We start from the raw sequence: 24,984 nt of genomic DNA, 5'->3' as shown, positions 1-24,984 counted from the left end.
CTGCTGCATCAACTCCATTTCCCATACATCAGTTCTCATCCCATCTTCCTACAGCCGTCCTAGTGATAGAATTCCCCTTGTCCTTACCTACCGCTCTTTAAGCCTCTGCATCCTCCACCATCTCCAGAGATCTTACAACTACACTTATTTTAACCTTCCTCGCTGCAACCCCGACCTCTTCCTTCAACAGGGATCACTCCCTCCACATTTCTCTTGTCCATTCATCCCTCCTCACTAATCTGCCTCCAGCCACTTATCCCTACAAATGGCCTGAGTGCTACACGTACCGGTACACCTCCTCCCTCACCTCCATTCAGACACAAAACAGGCCTTCCAGGTGAGGCAACACTTCACCTGCGAATCTGCTGGGATCATCTATTGTGTCCCGTGCTCCCGATGCGGTCTCATTTGCATTGGTGAGACCCGCCATAAATTGGGAGACCGTTTTGTCGAGCATCTCTGTATCATGTCCCACAAGGGGGACTTTGCAGTGATCAAACATTTTAATTCTGATTCCCATTCCGACGTCTCGATCAATGGCCTGCTCTTGTGCCAAGATGAGACCGTCCTCAGGGCGGAGGAGCAACACCTTATATTCAGTCTGTGTATCCTCCAACCTGATTGAATTCTCCTTCCAGTAAACAAACTCCCCCACCCCCACCCCCGCAACACACTTCTCTATTCCCCACTCTGAACTTTCATTTCTGCTCACGAGCCGATGACTTCCTGCTGGGTCCCCTCCTTCCCTTTCTCCTATTGATAACACTCCTATTATTTTATCTCCAGCCCTTGACCTGCCCATCACCTGACGTCACCTGTCACCCTCCAGCTGGCCTCTTTCTCCTCCCCGACCTTTTCATTCAGATATCTTACACCCCCCCAACCCCAGTAATGAAAAATGCTCGTTGTCCAAAAAGGCTCGTGGTCTGCCTGTTGTGCTGAGTTCCTCCAGCATTTTGTGTGTGTTGCTTTCGATTTTCAGCATTTACAAGCTTCCATCGTGTTTAAGTATGGTAATTACCGTAACAATTATTTGGGATTTGTTGAGATTGTACCTGGAATATGGTGTAAAATCCCGCTCCCCACACTAACACGGGTCACACAGACCAAAGAACAAACTGCCGGAGGAACTCAGTGGGTCGGGCAGCATCTGTGGAGGGAAATGGACCGTCAACATTTCGGGCCGAGACCCTCCCTCTGGACTGAGAGTGGACGGGAAATAGTCCGAGAAAAGAGGTGAGGGGTGGGGTTGGGGCAAGAGCTGGGGAGTGAGAGGTGGATCCAGGTGAGGGGGAGGTGGGAAGGTGGAAATAGTGACGGGGTGGGAGGTGAGTGGTTGGGGCAACACGGGGCTGCAGAAGATGGAATTTAATTCCATGGAGCATTTTCTTCACAGTCAGAGGGTGTTTGTTTTAGAGATTCACCAGACTGATTCTTGGAAGACGATGAAGGATAAGTGACCGCCCTCACATAAAACACAGGGCAGCCGATGTGTGGAGACCGAAGGGATCGAGGAAATGAGGATCAAGCAGAAAAATGTGGCTGAGATGGGAGAGCAGTCGCCATCTTGTTTGATGGTTCGAGGGGCTGAATGGCCACCTCCTGCTGTTTCATACTTGATGTTTCAGTTTTCCTGTCCTGTGAGGCCTGAGGAATGTGGATAGAAATTAGAGTTTATAAACATAGAAGTGATTTGAATAAAACCTACACAATTCATGTTCGGGCCTGAATTGTGTGTCATACTGGATAAGATACCTCATGCAAGGCTTATTGAGAAAGTAAGGAGGCATGGGATCCAAGGGGACATTGCTTTGTGGATCCAGAGCTGGCTTGCCCACAGAAGGCAAAGAGTGGTTGTAGATGGGTCATATTCTGCATGGAGGTCGGTGGCCCGTGGTGTGCCTCAGGGATCTGTTCTGGGACCCTTACTCTTTGTGATTTTTATAAATGACCTGGATGAGGAAATGGTGGGATGGGTTAGTAAGTTTGCTGATGACACAAAGGTTGGAGGTGTTGTGGATAGTGTGGAGGGCTGTCAGAAGTTACAGCGGGACATTGATAGGATGCAAAACTGGGCTGAGAAGTGGCAAATGGAATTCAACCCAGATAAGTGTGAGGTGGTTCATTTTGGTAGGTCAAATATGATAGCAGAGTATAGCATTAATGGTAAGACTCTTGGCAGTGTGGAGGATCAGAGGGATCTTGGGGTCGAGTCCACAGGACACTCAAAAAGGTTGCTCAGGTTGACATTTTGGTTAAGAAAGCATACTGTGTGTTGGTCTTCATCAATTGTGGAATTGAACTTAGAACCCGAGAGGTAATGTTGCGGTTATATAGAACCCTGGTCAAACCCCACTTAGGGGTTCTGGTCGCCTCACTACAGGACGGATGTGGAAGCCATAGAAAGGGTGCAGAGAAGATCTACAAGTATGTTGCCTGGATTGGGGAGCATGCCTTATCAAAATAGGCTGAGTGAACTCGACCTTTTCTCCTTGCAGCGACAGAGAAACTATAGAAACCATAGAAAAACTACAGCACAGAAACAGGCCTTTTGCCCCTTCTTGGCTGTGCCGAACCACTTTCTGCCTAGTCCCACTGACCTGCACACGGACCATATCCCTCCATACACCTCCCATCCATGTATCTGTCCAATTTATTCTTAAATGTTAAAAAAGAACCCACATTTACCACTTTGTCTGGCAGCTCATTCCATACTCCCACCACTCTCAGTGTGAAGAAGCCCCCCCCCCAATATTCCCTTTAAACTTTTCCCCCCTCACCCTTAACCTATGTCCTCTGTTTTTTTTTCTCCCCCTTGCCTCAGTGGAAAAAGCCTGCTTGCATTCACTCTGTCTATACCCATCATAATTTTATATACCTCTATCAAATCTCCCCTCATTCTTCTACTCTCCAGGGAATAAAGTCCTAACCTATTCACCTTACTTTGTAACTGAGTTTCTCAAGTCCCGGCAACATCCTTGTAAACCTTTTCTGTACTCTTTCAAACGTATTAATATTATTCCTTTAATTTGGTAACCAAAACTGAACACAATACTCCAGATTCAGCATCACCAATGCCTTATACAACCTCATCATAACATTCAAGCTCTTATACTCAATACTTTGATTAATAAAGGCCAATGTACCAAAAGCTCTCTTTACAACTCTATGACCTGTGACACCACTTTTAGGGAAATTTGTATTTGTATTCCCATATCCCTCTGCACTCCTCAGTGCCTTACCATTTACCCTGTATATTCTACCTTTGTTTGTCCTTTCAAAGTGCAATACCTCACACTTGTCTGTATTAATTTCCATCTGCCATTTTTCAGCCCATTTTTCCAGCTGGTCCAAGTCCCTCTGCAGGCTCTGAAAACCTTCCTCACTGTCTACTACACCTCCAATCTTTGTATCATCAGCAAATTTGCTGATCCAATTTATCACCTTATCATCCAGATCATTGATATAGATGACAAATAACAATGGACCCAGCACTGATCCCTGTGGCACACCACTAGTCACAGGCCTCCACTCTGAGAAGCAATTCTCTACCACCACTCTTTGGCTTTTTCCATTGAGCCAATGTCTAATCCAAATTTACCACCTCTCCATGTATACCTAGCAACTGAATTATCCCAACTAACCTCCCATGTGGGACCTTGTCAAAGGCCTTACTGACGTCCATGTAGACAATATCCACTGCCTTCCCTTCATCAACTTTCCTGGTAACCTCCTCGAAAAACTCCAACAGATTGGTCAAACATGACCTACCACACACAAAGCCGTGTTGACTCTCCCTAATAAGCCCCTGTCTATCCAAATGCTTGTAGATTCTGTCTCTTAGTACTCCCTCCAATAACTTACCCACTACCGACGTCAAACATACCGGCCTATAATTTCCAGGATTAATTTTCGATCCTTTTTAAAACAACGGAACAACATGAGCCACTCTCCAATCCTCCGGTACCTCACCCGTAGACACTGACATTTTAAATATATCTGCCAGGGTCCCTGCAATTTCAACACTAGTCTCCTTCAAGGTCCGAGGGAATACCCTGTCAGGTCCTGGGGATTTATCCACTTTAATTTCCCTCAAGACAGCAAGCACCTCCTCCTTTTCGATCTGTACAGTTTCCATGATCTCACTACTTGTTTCCCTTAATTCCACAGACTTCATGCCAGTTCCCTTAGTAAATACAGACGCAAAAAAAACGTTTAAGATCTCCCCCATTTCTTTTGGTTCCGCACATAGCCAACCACTCTGATCTTCAAGAGGACCAATTTTATCCCTTACAATCGTTTTACTCTTAACATACCTGTAAAAGTTCTTTGAATTATCCTTCACTTTGACTGCCAAGGCAACCTCATGTCTTCTTTAAGCCCTCCTGATTTCCCTCTTACGTATTTTCTTGCACTTTCTATACTCCTCAAGCACCTTATTTACTCCCAGTTTCCTATACATGTCATACAACTCTTTCTTCTTCTTTATCAGAGTTGAAATATCCCTTGAGAACGAAGGGTCCTTATTCCTATTCACTTTGCCTTTAATCCTGACAGGAACATACAAGCTCTGCACTCTCAAAATTTCTCCTTTGAATGCTTCCCACTTATCGATCACAATCTTGCCAGAGAACAACCTGTCCCAATCCACGTTTTACGATCTTTCTCATTTCTTCAAATTTGGCCTTCTTCCAGTTTAGAACCTCAACCCTAGGACCAGATCTATCCTTGTCCATGATCAAGTTGAAACTAATGGTGTTGTGATGACTGGTACCAAAATGCTACCCTACACAGACTTCCATCACTTGTCCCAACTCGTTTCCTAACAGGAGATCCAATATTGCAACCCCTCTAGTTGGTCCCTCTATATATTGGTTTCGAAAACTTTCCTGAACGCATTTTACAAACGCTAAACCATCTAAACCCCTAACAGTATGGGAGTCCCAATCAATATATGGAAAATTAAAATCCCCTACCACCACAACTTTATGTTTCCTGCAGTTGCCTGCTATCTCTCTGCAGATTTGTTCATCCAATTCTCGCTGACTATTGGGTGGTCTATAATACAAGCCCACTAATGTGGCCATACCTTTCCTGTTTCTCAGCTCCACCCATAAGGACTCAGTAGACAAGCCCTCTAATCTGTCCTGCCTGAGCACTGCTGTAACATTTTCTCTGACAGGCAATGCTACCCCCGCCCCCCACCTTTCATTCTTCTGCCTCTATCACATCTGAAACATGGGAACACTGGAATATTAAGCTGCCAGTCCTGCCCCTCCTGTAGCCAAGTTTCACTAATTGCTATAATGTCATAATTCCACGTGTCAATCCACGCCCGCAACTCGTCTGCCTTCCCCGCAATACTCCTAGCATTGAAATATATACACCTCAGAAGATTTTTACCACCACTCACAACTTTTCTATTAGCGGATTTGCTTAAACCTTTAACATCATTTATTTTTACCCCAGCCTCACTGTCAGCTCTGACACTCTGGTTCCCATCCCCCTGCAAATCTAGTTTAAAGCCTCCCCAATAGCACTACTCCCTGAAAGGATATTGGTTCCCCTGTAGTTCAAGTGTAACCCGTCTCTCTTGTACAGGTCCTCAGAAGAGGTCCTAATGATCCTAAAATCTGAAACCCTGCCCCCTACACCAGTTCCTCAGCCACTTGTTCATCCTCCAGATCATCCTATTCCTACCCTCACTGGCACCTAGCACAGGTAACAATCCTGAGATTACCACCCTCGAGGTCCTGCTTTTCAACTTCCTACCAAGCTCTCTATACTCACTCTCCAGGACCTCCTCACTCATTGTTGCTATGTCATTGGTACCGATGTACACCACGACATCTGGCTGATCACCCTCCCATTTCAGAAAGTCATGCAATCGATCAGAGACATCCTTGACCTTGGCACCCGGGTGAGAGGATGAGATGTGACTTGATAGAGGTGTACAAGATGATGAGAGGCATTGATCGTCTGGATAGACAGAGGCTTTGTCCCAGGGCTGAAATGGCTAGCAGGAGAGGGCACAGTTTTAAGGTGCTTGGAAGCAGGTTCAGAGGAGATGTCAGGGGTAAGTTTTTTTTACACGGAAGGTGGTGAGTGCGTGGAATGGGCTGCCGGCGGCGGTGGTGGAGGCGGAAACGATATGGACTTTTAAGAGACTCCTGGATGGCTACATGGAGCTCAGAAAAATAGAGGGCTATAGGTAAGCCTAGGTAGTTCTAAGGTAGGGATATGTTCGGCACAGCTTTGTGGGCCGAAGGGCCTGTGTTGTTCTGTAGGTTTTCTATGTTTCTATGGGAATCGAACCCGTACTCTGAAAACCGGGGGCGTGGAGCGATGGGGACAGCAAAGGTTCTGAGGGAAAAATTAAAACTGTAGCTGGTGTAAAATGCGGCAGGTAGGTCGGGCAGCGTGTGATGGGCGAGAGTCCCTCCACCCGTCACGTGATCCCGTGTCTTGCTCCTATTTCAAACGCAGATCTGCGGCATCTGCGGGGTTTTCGCTTCAGAAGTCCCGCCCCGTTTCCGAGGCCCCGCCCCCGCCCTCACAGTCCCCGGATGGGCACTGGTTTTCTTTCCGTTCTCTGTTGAAGCGGATCGTCGGCTGGGAGCTGGGGGACGGTTCGCTGTCTGCGGGGCAAATAGAGCAAGTTCCCATCGGTGAGTATTGAGACCGGTCACTAGGGTGAACGAGACCGACAATTTCCCATCGGTGAGTACTGAAGCCGATTCCGGGTGGTGGAGGGGTGATCTGATGTTGGGCAGAGTCCTGTTAACTTCCTCGAACTGTCGGCCTCGTCCCGCTTCCTGGACATAACCTGCCTGGGTTCGTCCGTGATGTGGGACGTTCACACTGCACAGCCTGAGATGAGCCGCCGCTCAGACCCTGGGGTTCTGGTCCCAGGAGCGGATGAGGTGCTGATGCCGGGATTAAACCCATCCGGTGAGTTGTACTTGGGGAACTTTATCTGCATCACCAGGCTCGGATTCGGATCCCAACTTCACCTGAATCGATGCCAGGGGTCGATAATTGTTTTATACTGGAAGGGGCCGTTCGGCCTGTTGTGTTCTTGCAGACACGAGGGTTAAACAGAGGAATCGCACCCTCGGGACACTGATCCACGTGTATGAGTAGTTTCATCTTTCCCCGTTCAGACAGGACAGTGAGATCCGGATCTCTCACGTCCTCTCGGGGATGTGGGAAGTTTATTTCCATCTTCTTTCCATTGCAACGACTTGCCGAGATGCTGACAATGTTTCCAGATATCTGGCCCTATTAATGCGAGAATTAAGTCTTTTTTTCATTTATCTGGGTTTCTCGGAAATGTGTACACTCCCTCCAGAAGTTCCAAAGGAGCAACTCAGGCTGACTAACAGTTCCACGCGATTAAGTTAGGGAATCTTTATATTGCTTTACATGTACAGAGGTACAGTGAAAACCGTGTCTTCGGTATTATGCACATCGATCAATACGTTACAGTAGTACACTGAGTTAAAACGATACCAGGGTGTAACAAATCATGATGGTTACAGATAAACTGCAGTGCAAAGGTTCCACTTCTAATTGTCTCCAAACTAAGACACAGCGTCACTTGAGAGAACCATTGTGACAAAGTGGGAGCTGATGTTTCCTTCCACTTCAACAAAATGGCCCTTCTAGCTATCAATGTTTTTGAGAAAAGATGGGGTTCATTTGCTCGTTATTATCATTTGAGTTAATTGATAGATTTCCTCCACGATCTAATTGTAAATTTTGGTACTTTTTTTTGCTGGCGGTTTGATGTTCATCTTCAGAAGCTTTTTGTGTGACGCATGGCGCCGGGATTGAACACCTAATGGGGTTTCTTTCCCACTTCTCTCGCTTAGTAGGTTTTTTCATTACCAAAATTTTTACAATCTTTAATGTTCTTTTTCTTGAGACATTGTAAGCGTTCTTTGATGTACTCGTATTAATTTTGGCTAATAGTAATAAACAGATTTTTTAAAAGAGAAAGTGCAGTGTGGGTAGATATGTGGTGCAAAGTCACATCGATTTAGACTGTGAGGTCAGGTCAATATGCTGGAGAACATTCAGTTCGCTTATAACAGCAGAATGGAAACTGTCCTTGAAACTGGTCGTATGTTTCTGTTCCATTTAATCTTCGACCCGATGGGAGGGTGAGAAGTGAGAATGTTCAGGGTTGTGGGGATCTTTCATTATGTTGGCTGTTTTACTGAGGCAGCGGGAAGTGTAGACTGAGTCCATGGAGGGGAGGTTGGTTTCTATAATGTGCTCAGCTGTGTCCACAGTTCTCTGCTATTTCATTCAGTTAAAGAAATAGCAGTAGATAGTAGCCGTATTAAGATGTGAGGTATGGGGATGGGATACTTTCTGCGGAGCATTGATACATATACTGAACTTCTTAGTCAAGTCAAGTTTATTGTCATTTCGACCATAAGCTGCTGGGACAGTACACAGTAAAAACGAAACAACGTTCCTCCAGGGCTATTGTTTGTTCTGGCTTTGTTATATTGGAATCTGTTATCTAGTAGTGTGTACTATTATTTCAGTATCTGTGTATTACTGGACGACCACCGGAGAGTGCACTTGATTCCTTCTCCCACCTGGTTCCATCTGCTCATTCCCTGCCCATCTGGTTGAACCTCTGTCCAGTCTGTATCCCAATGATATATATCAACCATCTTGTTCAATCTCAGTCCAGCCTGCGTCCCATTGCTGCAATGATATATTTCAGCAAACACTCTTCTAAATTTTGTCTTTATTGTGAAGATTTGTTTTACATCTTTTCCAGGATTAGGTTTTTGATAGCTGGAGCTACCAGAGGTTTAATTGAACACAGCATGTGGCAGGGTAAAAGCAGCCATTTCAATTTTAGTTTCCCAGTAACAAAATGGCTGCAGTGTTAATCTTTGTAATAATGGAGCTCACAGCATCTGATGTTGAGTTTGTTATTTCATTTTTCAGTTATTTTCGGTGAGCCACTTCCTCCGTTTCCAGGGTAACGGCCTGTCAGAGCTGCAGCAAGTGTTGTACTTTTTATCACTCTGTGGTCACCGCCTCTCAGCGTAGAGACAGTGGCCTCAGGAGCAAATGTAACAGAGTGACAGTGGGAGGAAAGGATGCTGTGAGCATTGACTGTATGGGATGTATTACACCAGGGTCAGAATGAACTCTGAAATAACGAACTGATTGGAGTTGGGTGGTATTTACATTTTAGCGCATTGCTGATATTTTGCAATCAGTTACCATCTGTGCATTAAAATGAGGAGGTGGAATAAAACTAGAGTTGCATGAAATTTGAAGTAAGAAGACGAAAATACTGGAAATGCCCAGCAGATCGACAGCTTCTTGAACAGTCCCAGTTTAGATATCGGGTCTTCCACCATTTCTCCTTTCACAGATGTAACCTGATGTACTGAGTTCCCATAATTTTCTACTTTATAATTTTACATTTTGTTCCTGCTACACTGAGGGGAAACATGGCAATATCCCACACAGCAATGACATTGTGACCAACGTGCTCAGTTTAGTTGCTGGAAACAAGCTGAAGTGTATCTGCATCCTCTGACAATGTACAGACCGGTGAACCAGCCTGACCACCGGCCCCGGCAGAGGGTCATTAGGTTCCAGTTCCATCTCAGTTTTTGAATCGGAAATGGGAGGAACATCACGGCAAATTGCTGGCACCAAAGCGGCTTTGTATTGGTTATAATATTGGGCTGGTGACTCTGGCAGTATACGGGCTTCAGTCCAGGTTGGTAATTCGACAGGTTGGAATTTCCTCAGTCTGCAGTGAAGGTGAAGTCTTGGGCGGTTAGACATTGGTTATGGGGAAATTGTCGTCTGCACCACCCAGTGGGACATCAAATCTGACAAGTATTCTGGAGATTTTTGAACAGCTAGCTATGAGGATTGATGAAATAGGGCAGTGATATTGTTCATCTGAACTTTGGAAAAGTCTGGAAGGAGGTCCCGCATGGCAGCTGATATGGAAGGATAGGTCACATGGGATTCATGGGGAGTTTGCAGATGGATTCACACCGGGATCGAGAACAAGAAGCAGAGGGTGATGATTGAAGATGGATTTAGCCAATGGAGGCCTGTGACGAGTGGGATGTGCCTGTCAGTGTCGAGACCTCGTTAATTTTATTCATGCCATTGATTTGTATATGAGTGTACATGGCACAGTTTGCAAGTTTGATACTAAATTCGGGCGTCTGGTTGATATTGCAACAGGTTACAATGAATTTCAAAGACATCTTGGTCAGTTCAGAAGACGGGCTGAGAAATGGCGAATGGTTTTCAACTTGAACAAGTGAGAGTTGGTGCTTTCGGACAGTCAGACCAGGGTGGGACCGGTATAGTGAATGGAGGGGCATGGAGTGTTGTGGAACAGATTGAGAAACGAAAACAAACATCATTAATACGCAACACAGACTCTAATGCAGACAGAGAACAGATACGTGGCTCCTACAGACAGGCTCAGCTCCGATACAGGGTCTTCCATCTGAAATATTAACATACTCTCTGTCTTGTCGAACAATTCTAGCGGTTTTGTTTTAATTATGTTAAAGATATTTTGGCAACTTGCTGTTTTGTATGTATAGCGTGTCTACATTGTCTTTAACAAGGTGCGATGTAACAGTCTGGTAATAGCAAGGTAAATGCTCAAAGAAATCTTGACCGGGGTTTAGGTGATAATATGGATCTTAAAATCCTGCTGGAGAAAATGTCATGATTCTGAACAAGATATCACGATGTTAACGCAGCAGGCCAGACAGCATCTCTAGGAAGAGGTATAGTCGACGTTTCGGGCCGAGGCCCTTCATCAGGACTAACTGAAAGAAGAGCTAGTAAGAAATTTGAAAGTGGGAGGGGGAGGGGGATATCGTAAATGATAGGAGAAGACAGGAGGGGGAGGGATGGAGCCAAGAGCTGGACAGTTGATTGGCAAAAGGGACATGAGATGATCATGGGACAGGAGGCCTAGGGAGAAAGAAAAGGGGGAAGGGGGGAACCAGAGGATGGGCAAGGGGTATAGTGAGAGGGATAGAGGGAGAAAAAGGAGAGAGAGAAAAAGAATGCGTGTGTATATAAGTAAATAACAGATGGGGTACAACGGGGAGGTACCCCTTCTCACTATACACCTTGCCTATCCTCCGGGTCACCCCCCACCTTTTCTTTCCCCCAGGCCTCCTGTCCCATGATCCCCTCATATCCCTTTTGCTAATCAACTGTCCAGCCATTCGCTCCATCCCTCCCCCTCCTGTCCTCTCCTATCATTTCGGATCTCCCCCTCCCCCTCCACTTTCAAATCTCTTACTCACTCTTCTTTCAGTTAGTCCTGACGAAGGGTCTCGGCCCGAAACGTCGATTGTACCTCTTCCTAGAGATGCTGCCTGGCCTGCTGCGTTCACCAGCAACTTTAATGTGTGTTGCTTGAATTTCCAGCATCTGCACATTGCCCCGTGTTTGCATGTCACGATGTTATGGGTGAGATTGCATTGTTCAGGATGTCAGAGTTTTTCTATGTAGACTCAGACCATATATTGCCATTGGTGTCATTACCAGGTGATGTTAAACTGAAATGAGACAGTGAGAATCAGGTGTGATTGAGATATCTGTATAATTCAGTGACGAGAGGAATAGATGTCCCATTGGTCAGCAGAAAGGTTTCAACCCACACTGCTGTAATATCTGTCCATTACTCACCACAGCGCCACCAGTGGTAGGAGGACCAAAGCAGTGGGCGCTGTCTGCTCAGCCTGCCTTGCCTTCCCATTGACACATCACTCCCAGTCCAGGGCACAAGACTGGTTCCTAAAAGGGAATTGTCTGCAATATAGCGTGTAGATACACCGGAAAGTCCCGGCACAGTGTACAATCCGTGGAAATAGATGGGAGCAGGTGGATCAGGCTGTGTCAAGGCTTCAGTGGACAGGTCCAAGATGTTTGGCAGTGTTTGCCTCAGTTTAAAATCAAAACAGTGTTCCCCTTTACACTTGAATTAATGTTTGACCCTCCTGTTAATTTTGTTTTGTTATAGAGCAGCAAAAACTGATCACATCTGTCCTCAAAATGGCTCAAGGTGCGAGCAGGGGAGGAGTTCCAGTGACGTCAACATCGAGAAAGAACACAGGTACGTTGGTGAAGTATTTTAATTTATAAATATTGCTTAGACTTTGTGTCTGTGTTTAATTCAATATCAGCAATTCACAAATATTTGTGAAAGGACTGAGCGGAGGGATGACAGAGAGAGAATTAACATCTCAGGGGTAAGCACAGTCACACGTGCAAGGGGTACGTTTACTGTCTGTTCCTGCTCCTCTCGCAGATTGTGATTAAAGTAGCAAGTTACTCCAGAAGACATTCTGCAGATGCTGAAAGTTTTGGGCAACACAAAGAAACACAAAATATTGGCAGAACTCAGCAGGTCAGGCAGCATCCATGGAGGGGGATAAGCATTTGATGTTTTGGATCAGGACCACAAAGAATAGAAAGTAATGTGGCAATATCTAGAATTTCTGTCCCCTCATTTCCAGTCCGATGAAGGGCCTTGCCCGAAACGTTGATTGTTCATTCTCCTCCATAGAGGCTGCTTGACCTTTTGAGTACCTCCAGCATTTTGTGAGATATCCCAGAGACTTGCCGAGGAAGAGGTTGACCAGGCAGGCAGACAGTAAGCCAGAGCAAAGCGGTGGTGATGGGCAGTACCAGGAGAATGATGGTGATGGGTTATGATACTCTCAGGAATAAGCAGAGTCCTTTCCAAACAGAGAGGTATATTCCTGGGGAGACGAAAGAGCAGCCTTCAACAGATAGAACTATAACCCCTCCTATACCCCCCTCCCACCCCCGGCCTGTGCCCATTCCTCTCCCCACCCCCCGATATATATATTTCGGACTGTATTTGGTGACCTTTAGGTTCCAGAGAGAAAGTTGCTGCTCAATATGGGGTCAGTAATTTTTTAATTTTCCCCATTTTCATTCATAGGGCCGAGCTCAGTGATCACCGAGCTCCTGGCAGGCTGGAACGATTTCCAGCTGCTGCAATTGACGGATTTCTACCGGGATAGGCTGGAGCAGGCGATGGAAGGAGGGGTGCACGGAGTGAGCCTGGCGTTAACGGCCGAGAATCAGTTCAGTGGAGAGGAACATCGGGTGAGTGGGAGGGAGAATGTGTTTGAATTTTCACACATCACAGGACTGATGGGTGTCTGAACTCTGACTCATCGGATATTAAATAGATAACATTAAAACTGGGATATAAATACTGTACATACAATCTCAAAGATGTGAATCTGAACCAGTGATAGAAAGGGATGAAAGTACTCCGCAGACTGGTGGGTAGATGCTCAATGTTCAGAGCGAGTTGAGCAGGTAACAGTTGTGTGGGCTTCCAGTATTAAATGGAAATATGATGGGAGGTTTCGGTTTGGGAAGACCATGCAGCGTGACGACAGGATGTCAGTGAGAACCGGGACAGCCTCAGTGCTTGCCGCAGGAGCTGGACTGTGTTCTGTTCTGGGTGGAGATGATTGTGCTACAATCTGTAACTGCAAACAGTGTGGATCGGGGAATACTGTCATGTTTTAATGTGTAATCACTGAATAAACCTCCACTGGAAAAGGCAAAGGAAAGGCGTCAGGTGTCAGCCAGAAATCCTCTGTCATGTTGGACACTGGCGGACTGAGGAGATGAATTAGATCACCTTTTCTGCAACTTCTCTGCAACTGCTCACTGTTATAAAAACTCTCCTCTTTTCTTTTTTCATCTGCAATACTTATTTTCTGATTTCTGTTTCCATCGTCAAATCTGGTGAGGAATTATTTACGGATTTGGAGCCACGTCAATTAAGCGGTCACAGACCAGCCAGGATCTCATTGACTGGTGGACCAGGTTCACGGTGAATGTTCCTCCGTGTGCTCTGCACTCAGAATGTACAGTCCATGTCCAGACAGGATCAGCACCCGTCCGGGTGACTGCTCAGTGTGATCCCGTTACAGAACGCATCATTTACTTCTCATTCTCTGTGTGAATCTGTCAGTCCCCAATATGTTCACTGTTACTCTTCACAGAAAATCTCTGATCTCGCTGATAAGGGAGAGCGGGCGGACGGTTCTAAACTCCTCCTGAGCCTGGTGATGGAGAAAGGCTCCCGCGCCCGGAGGGTGATGTGGGAAACCTTTGTCAAAATGCGAATTGGTGTTCCAAAGTTGGACAAAATACTGAAAGAAATACAGGCACATGGTGAGATAATATCAGAGATAAATTTAATTTTGGATTCAAGCATTACATATTTATAATTTGAGGAACTGAAATGTGTCAAATTATTTTTAAATCCGGACAGGTTGTGTTCCGGTCCAGCGACCCGTCCCGGAGATTCCCAGAGGGCTGAAAGGTAAGTGAAGAGACCGCTGTTACCATCACTGGCTGATGTAGTGTGGGGTCATGTCGTTGTTGAGCCATGGGGATTTGATCAGGTAAATGTTCCACCGTGACACAGCGCACAGAGAGACACATGGAAAAATGTTTTCTGGAGGGAGAGTTTTCACAGGACAGCATGAGGAACAACTAGAGAGTTGGTGAGTTTGCTGAAAGGGATCACACCTTTCTGGGTCCTGCAACTACAGATCCCTCCATCGGGGTCAGAATGGAGAAGAGGACAATCTGAGGAGCGAAACCATGGGAAATTTCTGACTCCGAAAGGTGAAATTACTTCCCTACAACCACCCAACCCCCGGTACAGCCCTCATCCTAAATTACTTTGCTAAACTCCCTCAGATCCTACAGGTCATCATTTTCAGAACCGGGAGTCCATTGAAATCTCGACACAGAATTACAATGACAATTTAATGAGAAAATCAGGTAACACCCAAACTGCCCTGTTCAACCCCAAAGCAGCAAATGAACCCCACTCTGTTACATCTGCACTCCCTTAGTGCAAACACTGCTACAGTCATCCAGTTTAATTTCCCACTCAATAATCCTGGGAATTCCATCAGGAGACAGTGTCAGTGAGGCTGAGATTCGGGACAAAATCCTCAGCTCAGTCCACAGAAGCTGAAATTCATGTGTGTCTGTGTTGTGTGATGGACACTGTGGAAGGGTGAGAGATGGGAATTAGGACAGAGAAACTGAGGGTTGTGCGATCGCGGCAAGAAAGGTGGGAAAGACTGAAAATATCTATAAATAATATTGCAATTAATTAAATTGTGACCGTCTGGATAAGAAACTCACTTCATCCATAATCACATCGTGTCTGTAAATATGGAGCCCGGGGCAGTGCATGGGCTCAAGAGATTGTAAGGCTTCATCATCACAGACTGAGTTGGATCACACAATGCCACATTTAACAGCGGAGAGAGCGAAGGAAAGACAGATATCGTGAAAATTATTAATCTCACAGTAGCCCATGTTTTAACTGATTACTCAAAGCCCTTGAACAGAAACATAAAGAATCTCGGCCACAACCCTCATGCAGCCTGTCTCATTTCCAAGAACAAGTTCCAAAGATGTTAATCTTTAAATGGTACCAGAGAAAGGTTTCAAACTAATCACGTTGCTGTCACCTGTGTTAATGCTTTTCCAGTCCACATTCAGACAATCAAAACCCCACCTTTCCCTGCACGAAGGCTTCAGTAACTCTCTACAATTCCGCTGCAAACTTGTTCTGCACTGTTCTTCACACTGTTTGCAGAGGGAACAGTCCACGGCAATGAAATTCCCACATCTATTTCTGAACATGAAACAGATTTTCTCCCTGATTATTGAAGAACATTATTTCTACCACTGCAACATTATCTAAAGTATATTTTTCAACAATCAATGTTTTCCTACTCTTCCTACTTTCACTGAATACGTTGAATGGAGAGACCACACACCCCAGACAGGGTCCTGACACACTGCAAGACCCCACACACACCTGACAGGATCCTGACACACTGTGAGACCCCAAACAATCCTGGCAGTTTAATGCACACTGTGAGCCCAAACACACCACTGGCAGGGTCCTAACACTGTGAGACCCCACAAACCCCTGACAGGGTCCTGACACACTGTGAGACCCAACACACACCTGGCAGATTCCTGATGCACTTTGGGACTAAAAACACCCCTGATGTTGTACTGACAAACTGTGAGCTCCCACACACCCCGACACACTGTGAGACCCTACACACCACTGAAAGGATCCTGACACACTGTGAGATCCCCACAAACCCCTGACAGGGTCCTGACACACTGTGAGACCCCACACACACCTGGCAGATTCCTAACGCACTTTGAGACTAAAAACACCCCTGATGTTGTACTGACAAACTGTGAGCTCCCACACACCCCGACACACTGTGAGACCCTACACACCACTGAAAGGATCCTGCCACACTGAGAACCCCACACACCCCTGACAGGGCCCTGACACACTGTAAGACCCCAAACACGCCTGACAGGCTCCTGACACACTGTGAAACCCCACACACCCCTGACAGAGTCCTGCACACTGTACAACCCCACACATACCTAACAGGGCCCTGACAAACTGTGAGACCCTACACACCCCTTACAGGGTCCTGACACACAGTGAGACCCCACGCACTCCTGACAGGGTCCTGACACACTGTGAGACCCCACACACCCCTGGCAGGGTCCTGACACCCTGTGAGACTCAAAAAACCCCTGACAGGATCCTGACATACTGTGAGACCCCAAACATTATCTGGCAGTTTCCTTACACACTGTGAGTCCAAACACACCACTGGCAGGGTCCTGACACAATGTGAGACCCCACAAACCCCTGACAGAGTCCTGAAAATCTGTGTGATCCCACACACCCCTGATGCACTGTGCGACCCTGCACATCCCTGACAGGGCCCTGATGCACTGTGAGATACCCACGCACACCTGACAGGGTCCTGACACACTGTGAAACCCCACACACCCCTGGCAGATTCCTGATGCACCTTGAGACTAAAAACACCCCTGATGTTGTACTGACAAACTGTGAGCTCCCACACACCCCGACACACTGTGAGACCCTACACACCACTGAAAGGATCCTGACACACTGTGAGATCCCCACAAACCCCTGACAGGGTCCTGACACAGTGTGAGACCCCACACACACCTGGCAGATTCCTAACGCACTTTGAGACTAAAAACACCCCTGATGTTGTACTGACAAACTGTGAGCTCCCACACACCCCGACACACTGTGAGACCCTACACACCACTGAAAGGATCCTGACACACTGTGAGATCCCCACAAACCCCTGACAGGGTCCTGACACACTGTGAGACCCCACACACACCTGGCAGATTCCTAACGCACTTTGAGACTAAAAACACCCCTGATGTTGTACTGACAAACTGTGAGCTCCCACACACCCCGACACACTGTGAGACCCTACACACCACTGAAAGGATCCTGACACACTGTGAGATCCCCACAAACCCCTGACAGGGTCCTGACACACTGTGAGACCCCACACACACCTGGCAGATTCCTAACGCACTTTGAGACTAAAAACACCCCTGATGTTGTACTGACAAACTGTGAGCTCCCACACACCCCGACACACTGTGAGACCCTACACACCACTGAAAGGATCCTGACACACTGTGAGATCCCCACAAACCCCTGACAGGGCCCTGACACACTGTGAAACCCCACACACCCCTGACAGAGTCCTGCACACTGTACAACCCCACACATACCTAACAGGGCCCTGACAAACTGTGAGACCCTACACACCCCTTACAGGGTCCTGACACACAGTGAGACCCCACGCACTCCTGACAGGGTCCTGACACACTGTGAGACCCCACACACCCCTGGCAGGGTCCTGACACACTGTGAGACCCCACACACACCTGGCAGATTCCTAACGCACTTTGAGACTAAAAACACCCCTGATGTTGTACTGACAAACTGTGAGCTCCCACACACCCCGACACACTGTGAGACCCTACACACCACTGAAAGGATCCTGACACACTGTGAGATCCCCACAAACCCCTGACAGGGCCCTGACACACTGTGAGACCCCACACACACCTGACAGGCTCCTGACACACTGTGAAACCCCACACACCCCTGACAGAGTCCTGCACACTGTACAACCCCACACATACCTAACAGGGCCCTGACAAACTGTGAGACCCTACACACCCCTTACAGGGTCCTGACACACAGTGAGACCCCACGCACTCCTGACAGGGTCCTGACACACTGTGAGACCCCACACACCCCTGGCAGGGTCCTGACACCCTGTGAGACTCAAAAAACCCCTGACAGGATCCTGACATACTGTGAGACCCCAAACATTATCTGGCAGTTTCCTTACACACTGTGAGTCCAAACACACCACTGGCAGGGTCCTAACACTGTGAGACCCCAGAAACCCCTGACAGGGTCCTGACACACTGTGAGACCCAACACACACCTGGCAGATTCCTGATGCACTTTGGGACTAAAAACACCCCTGATGTTGTACTGACAAACTGTGAGCTCCCACACACCCCGACACACTGTGAGACCCTACACACCACTGAAAGGATCCTGACACACTGTGAGATCCCCACAAACCCCTGACAGGGTCCTGACACACTGTGAGACCCCACACACACCTGGCAGATTCCTAACGCACTTTGAGACTAAAAACACCCCTGATGTTGTACTGACAAACTGTGAGCTCCCACACACCCCGACACACTGTGAGACCCTACACACCACTGAAAGGATCCTGACACACTGTGAGATCCCCACAAACCCCTGACAGGGTCCTGACACACTGTGAGACCCCACACACACCTGGCAGATTCCTAACGCACTTTGAGACTAAAAACACCCCTGATGTTGTACTGACAAACTGTGAGCTCCCACACACCCCGACACACTGTGAGACCCTACACACCACTGAAAGGATCCTGACACACTGTGAGATCCCCACAAACCCCTGACAGGGTCCTGACACACTGTGAGACCCCACACACACCTGGCAGATTCCTAACGCACTTTGAGACTAAAAACACCCCTGATGTTGTACTGACAAACTGTGAGCTCCCACACACCCCGACACACTGTGAGACCCTACACACCACTGAAAGGATCCTGACACACTGTGAGATCCCCACAAACCCCTGACAGGGCCCTGACACACTGTGAGACCGCACACACACCTGACAGGCTCCTGACACACTGTGAAACCCCACACACCCCTGACAGAGTCCTGCACACTGTACAACCCCACACATACCTAACAGGGCCCTGACAAACTGTGAGACCCTACACACCCCTTACAGGGTCCTGACACACAGTGAGACCCCACGCACTCCTGACAGGGTCCTGACACACTGTGAGACCCCACACACCCCTGGCAGGGTCCTGACACCCTGTGAGACTCAAAAAACCCCTGACAGGATCCTGACATACTGTGAGACCCCAAACATTATCTGGCAGTTTCCTTACACACTGTGAGTCCAAACACACCACTGGCAGGGTCCTAACACTGTGAGACCCCAGAAACCCCTGACAGGGTCCTGACACACTGTGAGACCCAACACACACCTGGCAGATTCCTGATGCACTTTGGGACTAAAAACACCCCTGATGTTGTACTGACAAACTGTGAGCTCCCACACACCCCGACACACTGTGAGACCCTACACACCACTGAAAGGATCCTGACACACTGTGAGATCCCCACAAACCCCTGACAGGGTCCTGACACACTGTGAGACCCCACACACACCTGGCAGATTCCTAACGCACTTTGAGACTAAAAACACCCCTGATGTTGTACTGACAAACTGTGAGCTCCCACACACCCCGACACACTGTGAGACCCTACACACCACTGAAAGGATCCTGACACACTGTGAGATCCCCACAAACCCCTGACAGGGTCCTGACACACTGTGAGACCCCACACACACCTGGCAGATTCCTAACGCACTTTGAGACTAAAAACACCCCTGATGTTGTACTGACAAACTGTGAGCTCCCACACACCCCGACACACTGTGAGACCCTACACACCACTGAAAGGATCCTGACACACTGTGAGATCCCCACAAACCCCTGACAGGGTCCTGACACACTGTGAGACCCCACACACACCTGGCAGATTCCTAACGCACTTTGAGACTAAAAACACCCCTGATGTTGTACTGACAAACTGTGAGCTCCCACACACCCCGACACACTGTGAGACCCTACACACCACTGAAAGGATCCTGACACACTGTGAGATCCCCACAAACCCCTGACAGGGCCCTGACACACTGTGAGACCGCACACACACCTGACAGGCTCCTGACACACTGTGAAACCCCACACACCCCTGACAGAGTCCTGCACACTGTACAACCCCACACATACCTAACAGGGCCCTGACAAACTGTGAGACCCTACACACCCCTTACAGGGTCCTGACACACAGTGAGACCCCACGCACTCCTGACAGGGTCCTGACACACTGTGAGACCCCACACACCCCTGGCAGGGTCCTGACACACTGTGAGACCCCACACACACCTGGCAGATTCCTAACGCACTTTGAGACTAAAAACACCCCTGATGTTGTACTGAGAAACTGTGAGCTCCCACACACCCCGACACACTGTGAGACCCTACACACCACTGAAAGGATCCTGACACACTGTGAGATCCCCACAAACCCCTGACAGGGTCCTGACACACTGTGAGACCCCACACACACCTGGCAGATTCCTAACGCACTTTGAGACTAAAAACACCCCTGATGTTGTACTGACAAACTGTGAGCTCCCACACACCCCGACACACTGTGAGACCCTACACACCACTGAAAGGATCCTGACACACTGTGAGATCCCCACAAACCCCTGACAGGGCCCTGACACACTGTGAAACCCCACACACCCCTGACAGAGTCCTGCACACTGTACAACCCCACACATACCTAACAGGGCCCTGACAAACTGTGAGACCCTACACACCCCTTACAGGGTCCTGACACACAGTGAGACCCCACGCACTCCTGACAGGGTCCTGACACACTGTGAGACCCCACACACCCCTGGCAGGGTCCTGACACACTGTGAGACCCCACACACACCTGGCAGATTCCTAACGCACTTTGAGACTAAAAACACCCCTGATGTTGTACTGACAAACTGTGAGCTCCCACACACCCCGACACACTGTGAGACCCTACACACCACTGAAAGGATCCTGACACACTGTGAGATCCCCACAAACCCCTGACAGGGCCCTGACACACTGTGAGACCCCACACACACCTGACAGGCTCCTGACACACTGTGAAACCCCACACACCCCTGACAGAGTCCTGCACACTGTACAACCCCACACATACCTAACAGGGCCCTGACAAACTGTGAGACCCTACACACCCCTTACAGGGTCCTGACACACAGTGAGACCCCACGCACTCCTGACAGGGTCCTGACACACTGTGAGACCCCACACACCCCTGGCAGGGTCCTGACACCCTGTGAGACTCAAAAAACCCCTGACAGGATCCTGACATACTGTGAGACCCCAAACATTATCTGGCAGTTTCCTTACACACTGTGAGTCCAAACACACCACTGGCAGGGTCCTAACACTGTGAGACCCCAGAAACCCCTGACAGGGTCCTGACACACTGTGAGACCCAACACACACCTGGCAGATTCCTGATGCACTTTGGGACTAAAAACACCCCTGATGTTGTACTGACAAACTGTGAGCTCCCACACACCCCGACACACTGTGAGACCCTACACACCACTGAAAGGATCCTGACACACTGTGAGATCCCCACAAACCCCTGACAGGGTCCTGACACACTGTGAGACCCCACACACACCTGGCAGATTCCTAACGCACTTTGAGACTAAAAACACCCCTGATGTTGTACTGACAAACTGTGAGCTCCCACACACCCCGACACACTGTGAGACCCTACACACCACTGAAAGGATCCTGACACACTGTGAGATCCCCACAAACCCCTGACAGGGTCCTGACACACTGTGAGACCCCACACACACCTGGCAGATTCCTAACGCACTTTGAGACTAAAAACACCCCTGATGTTGTACTGACAAACTGTGAGCTCCCACACACCCCGACACACTGTGAGACCCTACACACCACTGAAAGGATCCTGACACACTGTGAGATCCCCACAAACCCCTGACAGGGTCCTGACACACTGTGAGACCCCACACACACCTGGCAGATTCCTAACGCACTTTGAGACTAAAAACACCCCTGATGTTGTACTGACAAACTGTGAGCTCCCACACACCCCGACACTCTGTGAGACCCTACACACCACTGAAAGGATCCTGACACACTGTGAGATCCCCACAAACCCCTGACAGGGCCCTGACACACTGTGAGACCGCACACACACCTGACAGGCTCCTGACACACTGTGAAACCCCACACACCCCTGACAGAGTCCTGCACACTGTACAACCCCACACATACCTAACAGGGCCCTGACAAACTGTGAGACCCTACACACCCCTTACAGGGTCCTGACACACAGTGAGACCCCACGCACTCCTGACAGGGTCCTGACACACTGTGAGACCCCACACACCCCTGGCAGGGTCCTGACACACTGTGAGACCCCACACACACCTGGCAGATTCCTAACGCACTTTGAGACTAAAAACACCCCTGATGTTGTACTGAGAAACTGTGAGCTCCCACACACCCCGACACACTGTGAGACCCTACACACCACTGAAAGGATCCTGACACACTGTGAGATCCCCACAAACCCCTGACAGGGTCCTGACACACTGTGAGACCCCACACACACCTGGCAGATTCCTAACGCACTTTGAGACTAAAAACACCCCTGATGTTGTACTGACAAACTGTGAGCTCCCACACACCCCGACACACTGTGAGACCCTACACACCACTGAAAGGATCCTGACACACTGTGAGATCCCCACAAACCCCTGACAGGGCCCTGACACACTGTGAGACCCCACACACACCTGACAGGCTCCTGACACACTGTGAAACCCCACACACCCCTGACAGAGTCCTGCACACTGTACAACCCCACACATACCTAACAGGGCCCTGACAAACTGTGAGACCCTACACACCCCTTACAGGGTCCTGACACACAGTGAGACCCCACGCACTCCTGACAGGGTCCTGACACACTGTGAGACCCCACACACCCCTGGCAGGGTCCTGACACCCTGTGAGACTCAAAAAACCCCTGACAGGATCCTGACATACTGTGAGACCCCAAACATTATCTGGCAGTTTCCTTACACACTGTGAGTCCAAACACACCACTGGCAGGGTCCTAACACTGTGAGACCCCAGAAACCCCTGACAGGGTCCTGACACACTGTGAGACCCAACACACACCTGGCAGATTCCTGATGCACTTTGGGACTAAAAACACCCCTGATGTTGTACTGACAAACTGTGAGCTCCCACACACCCCGACACACTGTGAGACCCTACACACCACTGAAAGGATCCTGACACACTGTGAGATCCCCACAAACCCCTGACAGGGTCCTGACACACTGTGAGACCCCACACACACCTGGCAGATTCCTAACGCACTTTGAGACTAAAAACACCCCTGATGTTGTACTGACAAACTGTGAGCTCCCACACACCCCGACACACTGTGAGACCCTACACACCACTGAAAGGATCCTGACACACTGTGAGATCCCCACAAACCCCTGACAGGGTCCTGACACACTGTGAGACCCCACACACACCTGGCAGATTCCTAACGCACTTTGAGACTAAAAACACCCCTGATGTTGTACTGACAAACTGTGAGCTCCCACACACCCCGACACACTGTGAGACCCTACACACCACTGAAAGGATCCTGACACACTGTGAGATCCCCACAAACCCCTGACAGGGTCCTGACACACTGTGAGACCCCACACACACCTGGCAGATTCCTAACGCACTTTGAGACTAAAAACACCCCTGATGTTGTACTGACAAACTGTGAGCTCCCACACACCCCGACACACTGTGAGACCCTACACACCACTGAAAGGATCCTGACACACTGTGAGATCCCCACAAACCCCTGACAGGGTCCTGACACACTGTGAGACCCCACACACACCTGGCAGATTCCTAACGCACTTTGAGACTAAAAACACCCCTGATGTTGTACTGACAAACTGTGAGCTCCCACACACCCCGACACACTGTGAGACCCTACACACCACTGAAAGGATCCTGACACACTGTGAGATCCCCACAAACCCCTGACAGGGTCCTGACACACTGTGAGACCCCACACACACCTGGCAGATTCCTAACGCACTTTGAGACTAAAAACACCCCTGATGTTGTACTGACAAACTGTGAGCTCCCACACACCCCGACACACTGTGAGACCCTACACACCACTGAAAGGATCCTGACACACTGTGAGATCCCCACAAACCCCTGACAGGGCCCTGACACACTGTGAGACCCCACACACACCTGACAGGCTCCTGACACACTGTGAAACCCCACACACCCCTGACAGAGTCCTGCACACTGTACAACCCCACACATACCTAACAGGGCCCTGACAAACTGTGAGACCCTACACACCCCTTACAGGGTCCTGACACACAGTGAGACCCCACGCACTCCTGACAGGGTCCTGACACACTGTGAGACCCCACACACCCCTGGCAGGGTCCTGACACCCTGTGAGACTCAAAAAACCCCTGACAGGATCCTGACATACTGTGAGACCCCAAACATTATCTGGCAGTTTCCTTACACACTGTGAGTCCAAACACACCACTGGCAGGGTCCTAACACTGTGAGACCCCAGAAACCCCTGACAGGGTCCTGACACACTGTGAGACCCAACACACACCTGGCAGATTCCTGATGCACTTTGGGACTAAAAACACCCCTGATGTTGTACTGACAAACTGTGAGCTCCCACACACCCCGACACACTG

General features: G+C 48.8%; 1 protein-coding gene across 1 annotated transcript in view; it reads left to right on the top strand.

Moving 5' to 3' along the window:
- The first annotated feature begins 6,590 nt into the window (after nucleotides 1-6,590).
- Nucleotides 6,591-24,984, top strand: part of LOC140208194 (NACHT, LRR and PYD domains-containing protein 3-like) — a 40,791-nt gene continuing 22,397 nt past the window's right edge. Inside the window, 5 exon segments of the mRNA XM_072276699.1 lie at nucleotides 6,591-6,668; nucleotides 12,056-12,148; nucleotides 13,004-13,170; nucleotides 14,088-14,259; nucleotides 14,360-14,410. Of these exon segments, the coding sequence (XP_072132800.1) occupies nucleotides 12,088-12,148; nucleotides 13,004-13,170; nucleotides 14,088-14,259; nucleotides 14,360-14,410 (451 nt within the window). The 5' untranslated portion in view covers nucleotides 6,591-6,668; nucleotides 12,056-12,087.

Source organism: Mobula birostris, chromosome 13, assembly GCF_030028105.1.
Source record: "Mobula birostris isolate sMobBir1 chromosome 13, sMobBir1.hap1, whole genome shotgun sequence".
Lineage (NCBI taxonomy): Eukaryota > Metazoa > Chordata > Chondrichthyes > Myliobatiformes > Myliobatidae > Mobula > Mobula birostris.
Note: the sequence above shows the minus strand (reverse complement) of the source record. Positions and strands in the feature narration are given on the sequence as shown.